Source organism: Astatotilapia calliptera, chromosome 18, assembly GCF_900246225.1.
Source record: "Astatotilapia calliptera chromosome 18, fAstCal1.2, whole genome shotgun sequence".
Taxonomy (NCBI): domain Eukaryota; kingdom Metazoa; phylum Chordata; class Actinopteri; order Cichliformes; family Cichlidae; genus Astatotilapia; species Astatotilapia calliptera.
Genome location: NC_039319.1, coordinates 14,112,409 through 14,127,002, shown reverse-complemented (window position 1 = coordinate 14,127,002; position 14,594 = coordinate 14,112,409). Strand labels below are relative to the sequence as shown.

Sequence of the window (14,594 nt, the reverse complement as noted above, 5' to 3'; positions counted from 1 at the left end):
CTTTATTGCATAGTGTGAAACACTGCTATTACATTTGGCAACAGATTGGATATTTATCTGTGAATTTTATATTGCAAGAGGTATTTATATGTATTTGTATTTTTTTTATACATTTGCAACAAAGTAAAAAAAAATCCACTGTGGAATTTTTATAAAATAATTTTTTCTGTTTTCTTTACCATAGTAACACCACAAAGAAAGCTGACCCCTTTTTCTGATTGTTTGTGCCTCCTCTTTAATACATGGTAAGCCTTTTACCATCATATATTTTTTATGATAGTTTTATGATTTAATCAAAGTGAAAAAAAGGTGCCAATAAAACTATCCTTAAAACTGCTTTTCTTTTTTTCTTTCAGTGACTTGTATGTGGCAGTGCAAGCGTTGTTCCATCAGGGAGAGTAGTAGGTACAATTATTGAAACACTGTACAGGGCTCGCAAAATGGCTAGCCCGACGTCCCAGGGCTAGCGATTTTTCCAGTCGGGCTACCAAAATCTATCTCTGCCCTGCCCGTCGGGCTGTCATAAGAAGGAAAAATATATGTCAATGCTTCTGCATTCTTTCGGAAATGTAGCTGGGTAATTATGTCATTGGCATCGGTGAGCCACTGTCAATATGTGACATATTGAAATCGCGTTTGAATTTGCGCTTGTTTTTTGCTTTCACTTTGCAATCGCGCGACCTGTGTATAGAGAGCGACAGCACTGATCTGTGAGTGATGATAATTTGTGCACCAATTCCTCTGACATCGTCTTATCAATCGTTAGCTTACTATGCAAACATGACAAGTGAAATCTCCCGCAGCTTAAACATGTGAGAGGTTGATCGCGCAGACAATCGCTGAGTGTTATGTGAGTGCGTGTGTAAAAGCAGCAGGATATTAATTGTAGTTCTGCTTAGCCAAATAAGACAGGTCAGGGTGAAGAAGTGACAGCCAAAGAAAAGCTTACCACAAAACGGAAAAGTTATGACAAATCAGACTATAAGGCAAAAAGAAAGTGCAGCTTTATGGTTTCATGGACAAAAGAATTTCTGTGGCTGCAACATGACGAGCTATATAACCGGGGCTGCACATAAGTGGTCCGCAAGTGCGTATTTGCTGTCAAAATAAAAAACGCGCACAAGATAAGAAGTTGCAACGCGTGTTTGCATACATAAGATTTTCTGGAGGAGGACATATTTGTTTAGAACTCTTAAATATGTCGAAGAAGCTCCTTTAAGCAATTACTTTGGTTTTCCTCCACCTCCAAAGAAATGTCAGAAGGAGTCCGAACCACAAAAGAAGCGCGTATTCTCGCAAAAGTGATTGCAGGAGGTGAGCTGGCTTCAAACAAATGATGAACACACAGATGTGGTGCAGAATGTGCCGTGAAAATCCCACTCTAGCGGACAAAAACAGTGCTTTTTATATGGATGCAAACGTGCGTTGCAACTTCTTATCTGTTGCGCGTCTTTTATTTTGACAGCGAATGCGCACATGCGGACCACTTATGTGCACCCGTGTAAATAACATAATGTTCTGCCGGGTGTGTTGTTGGTTTTCCCTTGATTTCTGAGTTGACAAGCGCCTTTGTTACTGGGACCAGTCATTTTAAGAAAGGCCCCCATTAGAAATGGATTATTGCTCAGTCTGCAATATCTTTCCCAGAACAAACACCAATTGCAAATAATATACTAAAAATAAACCTGAAAAATCTGTTTAGAACAGCATACTGTGTTGCAAAGAGTGAACTACCACTGGTGCAATTTAGCAGTCTTTGCAAACTTCAAAAAGCAAATGGCGTAGATCTTGGTTCCACTTGCCTCTTACTTGTGACTTTAGTGGAAATTTCAAATTCAGTATCTGACACAGACTGATTCATGTCCTACACAGACAGCACTGATGTCTGCATGGTCTTCTAAAAGCAGCTTTAGTCAGCTTAGATGTGAAGTGAGTGAAATATACAGTTGCGTTTTTAATCAATGTATTTGTTCTCTATTGCAGATTGAGAAGGAGTTTCTGCGAATCACCACAAAGCCTCTGCTATCTACTTTCTTTGCCGAGCTTGACCAATACGCGCCACGCTTAATGGAAATCTTTCTGACCAAAGGAGGGACACGTGGAAAGAAAATAAGAGGTCTCATGCTTGCCATCTCCAAGGTTTGTATTAGGATTGAGTAGACTTTGTCATAGGCAGCAAAAATAACTTTTATTTGGAGATGAAGTTGTCAATTTTGTTTCGGCTTAACAAGTGGTACATGCCAGGTTCTAACCTAAAGAATAATTATGCAAGTTAACTGATTACCCTAGCTTTAAGAAAAACAGACTGGTTTTGGCTCATATTATCTCCTCCTCCTCTCCAGCATGACAACATCCATACCAGACGAGCATGCATCTTGAAGTCTTTGTGCATCCACCTAAACGAAGACTATGAGAAGTTAATAAAGGAGTACTTGGTGAGCCATTGTGACAGCATGTTGTCTGTAACATTCTCATACAAATTGTGACGTTGCCTCAAATGCAAATCATTAAAATTAAAATTTTGAGATTAGCAACAAGACACCTGGTATTGGGGAAGGATGTCTTGAATACCAAACAGTATTAAGCGTTGCAATAAAGAATTTCTGGAATTTGGTATTGGAAGGAAAGAAATTTATGCCTACTTAAACTTGATACACAAACATACTATGCATTTAACATGCATCAAGACTATATTGCTTTTGAATCTGTACTTGGATTAAAACAAGTCCTGTTGTTTTTTCATTGTTATGTTCATCAGTATTTGTAAATAGAAATGTCTATGAACTTTGAGCTGTTTAGTACTAACACTTCTATACCTGTTTTATTTTAGCAGCTGAGTTAGCCTTTTCTCGAGTCCTGTCCCCCTAAGTTACTCTTGCTACGTCCGACAAACAAATGGTTTCCTCTGCGCACCAATGGGTACCCGAATGTGCGAGCAGACATGCTTCATAATGTTCGGTACATTTACCTGGGAATGGGGCCATACACACTGTTTAATCCATTCACGTTGTTTTTGACTTTGTGAATGGAAAGAACACAACTCCTCCAGACACAATCTCTCGGCGTATCGGTGGGCACACCGCTTCTCCATCTTGCTTGAGGTTAATGTTTGTCAGACACAGTAACGGTTGCTATAATGTGTAATTGGACAATGGCCCTTTCGGGGGAGGGGCCGGTGAGAGGTCAATTATGCCACCTCTTTTGACATGAGAGGTGTATTTTATAATTTATGTATTGGAGTAATTACTAACAACTACTTTAGTGGTGTAATTTTCTGTTTATTACTTTGACTACTTGGATTTTATGAACAGCATAGAAACAGTTGTTTAAACAATCTCTTAAATTTTACTTTGTTGTCTTATACTTTTTCATGTAGGATACGGACAGCGAGGCAAAAAGCTGCATGGAGCAAACTGTGATGGGGGTGTACGTCATCCAGAAGGAGGGTGCTGAACCTGAAGATGACCCAGAGGACGTTGGTGTCGTGATTGAGGGTGTGGAGGCTAACACTGATTTGGGTAACATTGCACAAGCATGTGCTCTGTTGTTTGGACTCATATACCGTTTGAACCTGAGCTACCCACCAGAACTTAAATGCACCTTTGAAGTCCTCCAGAAGATACTTTTAAATCTTGATGGACAAAAGCTGTCTTCAAAGGTACAGTTTCTGAAAAACAAGCTTATGGGGTGAGAGCACTTGAAAATGACTGATAGGTCTTGAATGGTTCATTGGTGCAATGGTGATTTCCAATATATAATGTTAATATTTGAGTTGTTTATATTTTTTTTCTTTCATTTAAAACATTTTTTTTTAAGTTTTTGGATTCTCTCTGTTGGGCAATTCACCTTTTATACAGCACTGCAGATGATTTTTGTTTGTCCTTATATAGATGGCTCAAAATGGATCAGAAGTACTGACAGAAGTACTATGTTGTGTTTATGTATCAAGGTCCTGTAAAGTTTAAGACCACTGCCACCTGTTAAGTTCACTGTATTATTGTTTCCATTTTGCTTGCTAGCATGTTTTAAAACACAGCAAAACTATATTGCTAGCTGTGGAGGACTGCAACCAAAATTAAAAAAATAAATACAGAAATATAAAAATTGGTCAAACTAATAATTATTTCAATGAGATACACCAAACAAATATAGATTTTCATCACCTATGGAATTTTTTGTTGTTGTTGTATTGCCCCCAAAATATTTCTAATTATTTTATTTTATTTTTCCAAATTCACACAATTCGATTTTGTCACATGTTTTAACTTGCCAAGTGGGAGATGTATTTTTATCTTTTAGTTTAATTTTTTAAAATGCAGTCGATATATTGAGCAAATTTTGCATCTGTTTTTAGTTGTGGAAGCTTTGGTTCCAACATATTACCTATGTAAATAAGTATTTTAACATTTTACCTTTTGAAGTATATGCTTGCAGGTGTACAAAAATGGTAAGCTTTTATATTGTCCACTAAATCCAGTTAATAAAGATAATGTTATCATAATCTGATTGTGACTTTTTTTGTAAAGTAGTGGGTTTCTAAATGTGTAACAAATGTAAACAAATCTAATTGAAATAATTTGGTTGAAATGAGTGAAATCATTGCCTTGATTAACAAAGTAGTTGTTGAAACAACAAGATTTAATTCTGTTTTCCTAAACTTTTTAAATTGTGTAGAATGAATTAAAACAAATTTCACTCTACATACTTAAATAAATCACTTCAAATCAATGTAAGTATAGTATGTTGATCCAACGTAATCTGATTACATTAAACCACCAAATGCTAAATGTGTTGGTTTGACATGATCGAAAAGGGTTTATTGTACTTGGTTAAATTGTGTGCAAAAAGGGTGCCATGATTAAATTGTGTTCATCCAACAACAGATTTATTTGAGTGTGGGTATGTAGCAAGCAGCTGCTACTAATTAAATGCACCTGATTAATTGAAAAACTTTTGGCTTAAATGTTTTGGCAGCTTGCTGGTCTGAAGCATTCAGGTGTGTGTTAACACAATGCCACAATCTTCCCAGAAGTGGATCTCCCAGTAAATTCACCCAAAAGTCAGACCTTGCATTGCTCAAAGAAATTTTTTAAAAGATACATCTCAGTTCATGGCAGTACAATTAGAAATTGACTGAACATGTTTGGCTTATTTGGAAGGCTAGTCAGACCATGCCTGTCTACTAAAGTATTCTAGATTTAAATGTGAGGCTATCTTTCTGAGAGCTAAAGCTTGTCCTAAATTGGGTCAAATCAACAGGACAATGGTCCCAAGGACAGCAACAAATCTACAAATGAACAGAATACAATCAAGATGCTGCAATAACCCAGTCAAAGTCTAGACCTTGACCTGAGTAAAGTGCTGTCACTGGACTGTAAGAGAGTTATGCATACAGCAAATTAAAGAAGCCTACAAACCTCGAAGAACTGAAGCAGCATTGTAAAGAAGAATGGACCAAAAGTCATACAGAATACAATTACTTCAAGATATTCCTGCAAAATGTGGTTCTTAAAAGTTATTGATATACTTTTTACTTTTCGCAGTACTGCATTAGAGTCCTGTAAAACCTTTCTTTCTTAAGAAAGAACCAAATGAGTTACCCAAACTCTTCTTTTAAGATTTTTTTTTTCAAACAAGGTTAAGTGGGCCAACTCAAAATGTGACACTAGAGCAAAATAACCCTGATTAGCTGGCACGACAATCTATTGTTGAGATTCTTAACCAGAAATGTTTTCCTGTGAGACCCTCAGTGGAATTAAAAAGGAGCTTTACTTAGCCCAGTCAGGACGTCTGGAAATCAGGCTAATGAATATGTAACGAGGATGTCTTTGTCTCGCCCTCTAACTCTAGAAAGTAAGTCCAAGAGCTTTGAAAGGATACATAAGGTAACCTACAGGGTGTGCCTGTATGTGTGTGTTTACATGTATTAGATATTCTTTATACTGAATGTAGGCAGGGATTGTGTTTAATATTCTTCGTATGATAGAGTCATCCAAAGATTTAGCTTTCCCCCCCTTCATTCGCTTTATTTTTAATATCAGTATATCGCCATCCATCTGTCACACCCAGACATGTTTATCTCATCGCCTATCTGTCCTTCATTTTTCTTCCCTGTCATCCAACCTCTATTTTACCTTAAACACGCTCCCATTCCTCTTCTGCTTCCTTTCTCTTTCTCCTAAATGAATTCCCCCTCCTTCCAGGTAAAAGTGCTGTCTTTTTGTAGAAGTCAGAGAACACGTGATTCTATGTATATGTTACTGTATTGTATATTGTGCAGCAGGAAGATGCTTGACAACGTTTTTTTTACCCAGCTTCCATTCATGCCAATAAAGATTTTTGATTTGATTTGAGAGAGACAGAATGCAGGAAGAGAAGAGAGATCTTTGCTCGTCAGCTCTGACAAGGATCTGTAGACTCACTGGTCCATGTCGGACTGAAGTGTCATCTCCAGTTGCATGTCCAAGCATATCATTAAGAAGACATCTTTTGTTGCAGTCAGTCACGGCTGTCTTTTGAAAGTGAGTGTGGAGTTCTGGGTGTTTGCACACATCAGCTCTTTCTCTGCTCAGAGACCTCAAAAAAAAAAAAAAAAGGAAGAGATTTTAAGACAAGAGTGTAAACACGCTGGTAGACACTGTGGCCTCATTTCCATTCTGAATGCCTGCAAAAACTCATGCTACTACAAGGGTGACAGCCGTGTTTGTGTTATGAATCTGTTTTAATGCCAAAGGTTGCATCACATGCTGAACTGAGGCTCAGCAGCCGCTCTGTGTAACTGCCTGACACACTGTGTGAATTTTTTCCCCCATCTTTAATACCAAAATCAGAGCGCTTTCTGATGTAACTGCTGAATCACAGCCCATGGAAAAAGATATCCCGGCATAAGACAGACAAACCCAGGTAGATATTATAGATCATCCTGTTCTCTGAGTCCCTGTGCTAGGCCACAGCACCACCTGTTGGTCACGATCAGCTTGGGGAAAAAATCAGATGCTCTATTTTCTTAACTTTTAGGAAACTTTAGCCAGTAGACATCGGGCTCTTTTCATCATATTGGTTAAATGTGCACAGCAGCACATTGCAGATGGAGTTCATGCATGTTTTTGAAAGTTTAATCTTTTCTAATATCTGTTTTTGTTTTGTTTTTATTTGCCTTGAATGCTTTCTGGACTAGTTTATCCCCTGTCTTTAAGTTATTTCCAATCTCTGCAGTGTCCTGTGCACAGAATATGATCTTTTGTGTATATTTGTGCATTGCATATTCCATTAAAAGTGCGCCTGCAAAATAAAGCAGCTGTGCTCTGTGCCGCCGCAACCCGGAATTGGATTAGAGGATGGAAAAAATGACCAAACTTGGCACAACTTTCAGATGCAGTTTTAAGGGTTTGCAAATATACAAAGGTTATATACGGGAAAAAAATTAAGACGGACTTTTGCGAGATCTCGCAAAAGTCCTTAGCAGTGTGTCAGGCATCTGGTTGCTTTTCGTAGAATAAAAAAAACAGTTGACGAGAAGAAACGATTGATTTATATTTTCTCATCCACATTGCAGCATTGCTGTAACTGTAACCGAACTTGGGCTGTAACCTGGTACCTGGTACTTTTTATCTGGTACTCCTGTTTTTGTTTTGTTTTTAACTTACACTGAACTGAATCTAATATTCTTGATTGTCTCCTTCATTTCCTGCTCTCTCCCTGCCCTTCCTTCCCTCTCTTCATTTACTCCATTAGATTCAACAAAATACAGAACACCAAGAACACAATGAAGAAGGACGGCATCAGCTCTCTGACCTACAGACTGGTTCAAGTCAAGAAGTATCCTCTGTACACGAACATCTCCGTGGAGATCGGCAAGCCACCACCTCGGCCCATTAAGGGCTAGAAGAAATGAAAGAGAGAAAGTGGACGATGTGGGGGAGGATGCAACTGGCCTAGCGAGAGGAAGATGTGAAAGAAGAGAACTTAAAGGACGGAAAGAAAACTGAGAGTGTCTCACAGGCATCTGAAAGAATATGAAATTGAAAATAAGAGAGCAAAACTTGTCGCAAGCACATCATAGTGTCTCTTTCTGCCTTGTTTCCACTCTATTCAGCTTGATATTTCTTTCTTTTAGGACTCAGGCTCTTTCCACCAACAACTTCTTGAAGCAGACAGTGGGTGCTATCACACCTGTAACAATCAATGACTGCAGAATGAATAACTTGTGGACCAAAGGTGGATTATCAGTGGCGTCAAACTTAAGTTTTCCTATCAAACTGGAGGGCAACCGATGGCATGTTGACAGCGAGCATTGACAGGAACTGCTGGTGTGTCACGTAACACTTTCTTAAATGTTGACGATGGATTTCTCGTAACGTCTTAAAACTGTCTCCATGAGAAAACGCACAGACTGTTTTCATGCATACTTTGAAAATGCAAGAAAGAACTAACTTTGTGCGCATTAACAGCCCCTGGAGTCAAGCTGTAACATTACCACAACGTACTGACATGCAGCGATGAACTGTGTTACTGTGTCTAACGGCTTGCATATCAGAGACATCAGCGTCTCTTGTCCTGTGATGCTAACAGACAATTTGCTTTGGACATTTTCGTCAGGGAGTGACTTGTTTGGATCTAATTACTCAATCAAACCCTCTGCTATCAATTAATGAATGTGTATTGTGCCTGCATCTACAGCAGAAGACTCAAATGAGTGCTGGTGACACATGAACATGCTGATGAAACACGTTTGTCAGCCGCTACAGACGACCGGGAACTCTCTTTTTGTTCTCTGTTTTTATACATATATATGAAGTTAAACTCTGGAAGCAGAAGCTGACTTGTTGAGAGTTTTTCAACAACAGTAAATAAACTGAAAGGATGAAAGGGTTTCTCCTGTATGCAGTGTACTGAAACTATCTTTGGAGAGCATTTGAAATCAAATGGAAGAACTGAAGACAGCAGGTCTGATACATACTGACAGCTCAGTTATGATTTTGACCCCCTGCAGCACATAAGGAGATTATACTTCTGGAAACTTCTTTTTTTTCAGTTTATTTTGCTAATATGCACTTTAAAGTCAACATTGAGCTAATACTCCTTTAAAAGATATTGGAAATTTACCATATTTTCTGCATATACAGTATTCCCCAAAGCTCCAGACATCCACTGGTGTTGGTTTTCTTTTAGCTAATGTCACTGTTAACGCTAAATTTGGTTGAAAAGTCAGGGGGTGAAATTTGTTTTGTTTGGGTGTCTTAAAAGTTTTAAATTTGGTCCAAAAGTGAACGTTTTTTACCAAATAGGCTAATATTACTGGGCAACCTGTACAGATATGTGCAAAATTTGTTGGGCAAAGACACAGATTTTGTCATTTGTATACCACCACAGTGGTTTTAAATCACCCAATCCAGATCTGATTGCATTGCAGAGGTTTTGCATTAACCATTTAGGAAATTCAGCCACTTTTATATGCCATCCCCAATTTTTCAAAGGCTCAAAGTTATTTGGACAATTGGCTGAAAGGCAGTTTCATGGCCAGGTGAGGTCTGTTATCTTGTTTTTTCACAACAAGTGAACCAGACATAATATCTCAAGTTACAGCTCTTCAAAGTAATTTCAAATATGACGCCAAGAGAGATGTAAGTGCAAGTGAGGGAGGCCATTATTAGGTTGAAAAACTAAGATAAACCTATCAGTGACACAGCAAAAACCTTTTCCAAATCAAAAGTCTGGTTCATTCTTAAAAACAATGGATGCACTGACCAGCGCAGCAACACCAAAAGGCCTGAAAGACAAAGAAGACAACTAAAGTGAATGATAACACGGATGTTAAGAAAAACAACTTCTTGTCTAACGAAATCAAGAATGAACTCAAGGAGGTAATGGTATCATTGTCAAAGTCCACAATCATGAGACACCTTCATGAATGGAAATACAGACGTCTTATAACAAGATCTAAGACCCCTAATTACACAAGTGAATTGTGAAGTGTACACACTATGCTCTCTGCTCAGATTCAACCAAAGTGCAAATGGATAATGACCCAAAGCAATCTGAGAAAGCAACCCAAGAGTTTTTCCTTTACAGGCAAAGGAATTAGAGATTCTTCAATGACGAAGTCGGTGACCTTATTTCAGCCCAACAGAGCTTTTCAGTTATTAAATACAAAAACAGAAAGCCCCACAAACAAGCAGCAGTGGAAGGTGGTTGTAGTAAAAGCCGAGCCATCTCAAGGGAGGAAACACTGCATTTGGTGATGTCCTTGGGTTCTCGACTCCAAGCAGTTATTGACTGCAAAGGAGTTTCATGAAAGTATTAAAAAAAATCTTTAAAATTACGCTGGTTTGGTTAATAGTTTTTAAAAAATTGATGTAATTCCTAAGCCATTGATTCAAACTTTTTGTTAAACCCCTTGAATTGGAATTTGAAGCTGAAAGTCTGCACTTCAGCCACCTATTGATTAAAACCCACTGCACTGTGCACATAATTGTAAAAAATTATGTCTTTGTCCAACAAATTATGGACCGAACTTCAAGTGTGTATACACATGTAAATGATGTTTTTATTCTCATTGTGTGTTGCATAGTGATGGTATTTGTGTACACCTCTGCAGAGGCTAAACACATTGTTCCAGCATGCTAGAGCAGCACAGTAGGAGCAGGATGAGCGCCGCAGCCTCATAACGAGAAGGTTCCATGTTTGAATCTACAAAACAACAATCGACAAAAAAGGGACATCAATCCATCGATCTGTTCATCAATGGATTGATGTCATCCTGCTGTTCATCCTTTACTTTTTAACCAAATCTTGATGTCGTTCAGACATCTGGCAAAATTGTCTCCCGCCGTCATCCCGCCGTCTTTTGAACAGGTTTTTGCTCGGTGGGATGTCGAAGAAATGAGCTGTCAGTTATGTTTTATGAGAAAAAAGCAGCGTGAATACAAAAGCTGACTCTTGTAAGATTTACAAGCGGCTCCACGGGCAGGACAAGGTGAAATAATTCTCAAGGTCTCTTTTAAGCCTACAATCTAACTTGGTAGTCTTTTTTTTTTTAAGTGTCACAATTCATTAATAGTCCGTTGATACTATAATATTAATATGCCGTTTTATCTCTCTGCTATCTCTCCTGTCAATCGTTTAGCAGGAGACGATCATATCCGGACGGAGGAAATTATAAGGTGCTGCTCTTTGGCTGGTGGAAATTGTTAATTTTAGGGCAGTAATGAGAAGTTACAGTTTGAGCAGTATGACTGACGTCCCTATTGCTGCTTCAGATTTTATCAACATCAGCTGTCAAGCCTACATGCTAAACGGTTTTATCACGCATTCAGATTTCACAATCGATGGGCTAAATTAATCCTTTTTTTATTTAAAGTTCTGGAACTTTTTGTCTCATGTTTACATCTGTCATTTCTTCCCTCACTGCATTGAAGTCTTTGACTGTTTTGTACTTTGATGCTTTGCTTTTCTTCTTCCTCTGTTTTCTTTTCCTGGTCTGTACTGTCAGTGTTGTTATTGTTGACGCCTAAACGCCAAACTGATGCCTTTAGAAGTGATGTGTGCTAAGGGGAAGGGAAGGTTATCTTGAATTCTTTCTTTTGGGCAAAGATGACGCGATAGAAATGTGTGTTTTGAGATTGAAAATATTTAAATGTTTGTTTCGGTGCAAAAAATAAAGAAAGCATTTGTAGTATGTTTTCATGAAAGTGGCAGGGGGTTTGCATAAAGTCTTGCGACTGCAATTTGAACCACAGAGAACAATTTGGGGCTTTTATTTTGGTGAAAATCGAGCACCGTTGGCCTCCTCTTTGGTTAGCCTTGAGGCAAAACTGTTCCCATCTGTTTGTCTCTCTGTTATCTTTGCCTCAAGCTTATTGGAAGGTATCAACGCTCTTTTCTGCACACACACACACACACCCGAGCACACATGTTCATTCAAACTGTCCAGCCCTCCCCTTTTCTTTTTTTTTTTTTTGCACCATCTCCCTTTTCAATGCCTCTTCTTTTGTACTCTGCCAGTTTAGGTTGTTTGTGGCAATGGCACACTGTTGTGCTTTGTGATGAACCCACTTCAGGCGCAGCCGTGCCTCACAAGGGTGCTTCGACTTTCAATAGATATTGACAGGGCCTCTCTTTGAGTCTGTGAAGTCCCGGCCACTTACTGTATCTCCATTTTCTTCTTTTTCGGCACACATCCCCATCCTTGTCTCCCTTCTTTTCATGTCCTCTTTGGATGTCGTCATTTTATTTTTCACTTTTCTCTCTGTGCTTTGATCCTATTTTTTTGTTTTTTAAGCAGTAGTCTCCTGGTGAGTTTTTGTGTTGTCAGACTGCACACAGGGGTCAACAACGATCCCTTCTCTAAAGTGTTTACAGCTCACGCAGTGCAATATTACAGATTCATTCACCTCTATATCATGTTCTTCTTTTAAGTCATTGTTGAGGGATGTGGGATGACATTTTAAGGACTAGTTTCAATTCTAATGCAGTCATCATTTTTTTAAAAATTTGTCTTATAAACCTGTTGTGTTATCTAAACATAATCAAAGATTAAAGGCAGATAAAATGATGGCATCACTATTTTCATCATTCTCGCCATATCAAAGGGACAGTGCAGCAATTTAATGTGCTTTGTAAAGTTGTGGCCACTCCGGCCAACATATCCCAGCTGTGCGGTTAGCTTTAAAATAGAAGTTTAAAAATCTTTCATAGAGTTGGTAAGTGCAATTGGACATTTTGGGCAGTCAAGAAAAAAACCCTTTAAAAATAATTAAAATTACTTCCCTGTTTACCAAAAGATTAATAAAGAATTTGACTCATATTCGCTGGGTTCATTTTGCATGGGCTTAAAATGTTGTTGCATGCTCTGCCCTTAACTGTGGATCAACTATGAGTGGGTTCAACACCTTTTAAGTCACTTTGAACTAGAGTTCAAAACACAGTTCCAGCTGCCTTCTCCTCGATGGCAAAGGCAGCAGGAATTCATGGGCACTGTGGTATTTCAAGTCACACCTAAACAAATAGACTGAACTGTAAAATTTGTGGAGTGTCCCTTTAAATGTAAGATCAATCCTTCTGGGAAGCCTTTATGAGATGAGAAGTTGACAGAAAGTTGAAAAAAGGTATAATTTAAAGCAGGAGAGGGATGGGTGCAGTGCAGTGTGTATAAAATGTGGGTTAAAGATGTAAAAATCAGCAGAAGAAACTTTAGCATAAGTAGTATTTGAAAGAACCACGAGGAGTGCTTGATGTTTCTTGTTGGACTTTTTGACTTTTGAAGCTATTCCAGCTGTCAGGTAAACCTGGTGGTTCAACTATTCAAAGCGCTTTTTTTCTGATACTTTTTTTGTTCATCTGCTGCCGATGGCAGACGGGACTTTCAGGCCTGTGGGTGTTTTTAAAGATTTCCTGTACCTGTATGTTTTTTTTTCTTTTTGTACATTGAATGTTGAAAATGTTATATCTTATATAGAATGCATTAAATCATATCAAACCTACTTTTTCTATACAATCAATAAATCTGCAGTTAAAAAGATCCTGTGATGATGGTGTGTTTCATGTTTCTTTGAATATTTCCTCTTGATCTCAAACAGTCCAGTTGAACTTCTGCAGACTTTTTTCCTCTTTTCTCTCCTGAGTGCTTCTTCTTCACCCTTCGTAGGTTTTTACACCATTCTGCATTTATTCATTAGTTGTTCTCAGGCTCTATTCTTATACTCTGTTTGACCTGTCTTCCTCCACTCAGCCCCAAACAGTCACGGAAAATGACTGCCCCTCACTGAGCTTTGCACTGCTGGAGGTTTCCTCCTGTTAAAAGGGAGTTTTCCCTTCCCACTGTCACTTCCCACATATATTGCTCATAATAATATAAATAAAACTGAATTAAATTCTGTCCTCTAGTTAAGTCGACAACACGAAAGCCTTTTCGTCCTCTTGTTGTTTTAGTTTACTGGTTCTTTATCGTTGTTGTTTTTTTTTCCAGGAAGCTGCTTGTTTCCCATTGTCAGCAGAAAAGCTCTGCAGGGGCATCGGGCAGGTGTCCTCACAGACAGAAGCACAGTAAATGAGTCACTCGGAGTAAAAAGAAGCAATTCAAAACAGACAAGTTTAATGGGCATGAAAAAGGAGTTTTAATTTGAAGAATCTTTGCACATTTTCTCTGCACACCTGTATGGATTATCAAAAAAGGTATGCAGCATCACATCACATCAGTTCCCTTCATATCAGCCAGTAAATTGAAAGCTGCACTTGTAGGAATTCTTTCATATTTTGTGAAATACAAACACAGCGTCTGCTTATTAATGATATTTAGCTACAATGGATCAATGGCACTGATGCAGGCAGCAGCAGCCCGAGATTATTATGTAATGTCAAAGCAGTAAACACAGAGTTTTAAACTTGAAATCACTTTTGTTTTTTTTCTATGAAATGTCCCTCATGATCAAAGTGAGAAATGATGACAAATTACAGAAGGTAGGCCTGCTGCCTATCAATGTTTCTGTTTAAAAAAAAAAAAGACAATATACTTCATGCTACATTTCATTCTGAAAACAGAAAATCATAATTTTCCACTTGGAGAGTGCAAATAATGTAGAAGGTTGTTTGTATCA

The 14,594-nt window shown here is 38.3% G+C and overlaps 2 protein-coding genes across 2 annotated transcripts in view; both read left to right on the top strand.

The window, feature by feature from the left end:
- b4galt2 (UDP-Gal:betaGlcNAc beta 1,4- galactosyltransferase, polypeptide 2) overlaps positions 1–13,519 on the top strand; it is a 239,572-nt gene extending 226,053 nt beyond the window's left edge. The window contains exon 8 of the mRNA XM_026148727.1: positions 7,735–13,519. Coding sequence (XP_026004512.1) covers positions 7,735–7,885 — 151 coding nt within the window. The 3' untranslated portion in view covers positions 7,886–13,519. The remainder of the gene's footprint in view (positions 1–7,734) is intronic.
- LOC113009991 (uncharacterized) lies at positions 1,826–4,404 on the top strand. The gene is made up of 3 exons (XM_026148728.1): positions 1,826–2,139; positions 2,343–2,435; positions 3,377–4,404. Exons 1-3 carry the CDS (start codon positions 1,882–1,884, stop codon positions 3,689–3,691), a joined length of 666 nt encoding a protein of 221 aa, XP_026004513.1. The 5' UTR covers positions 1,826–1,881; the 3' UTR covers positions 3,692–4,404.
- Positions 13,520–14,594: the final 1,075 nt, after the last annotated feature.

Coding starts and splice junctions, on each gene's coding strand:
- LOC113009991 (XM_026148728.1), top strand. CDS start 1,882: ATGTCTGCATGGTCTTCTAAAAGCAGCTTTAGTCAGCTTAGATGTGAA. Junction 2,140..2,342: donor TCATGCTTGCCATCTCCAAG/GTTTGTATTAGG, acceptor CCTCCTCTCCAG/CATGACAACATCCATACCAG. Junction 2,436..3,376: donor AGTTAATAAAGGAGTACTTG/GTGAGCCATTGT, acceptor TTTTTCATGTAG/GATACGGACAGCGAGGCAAA.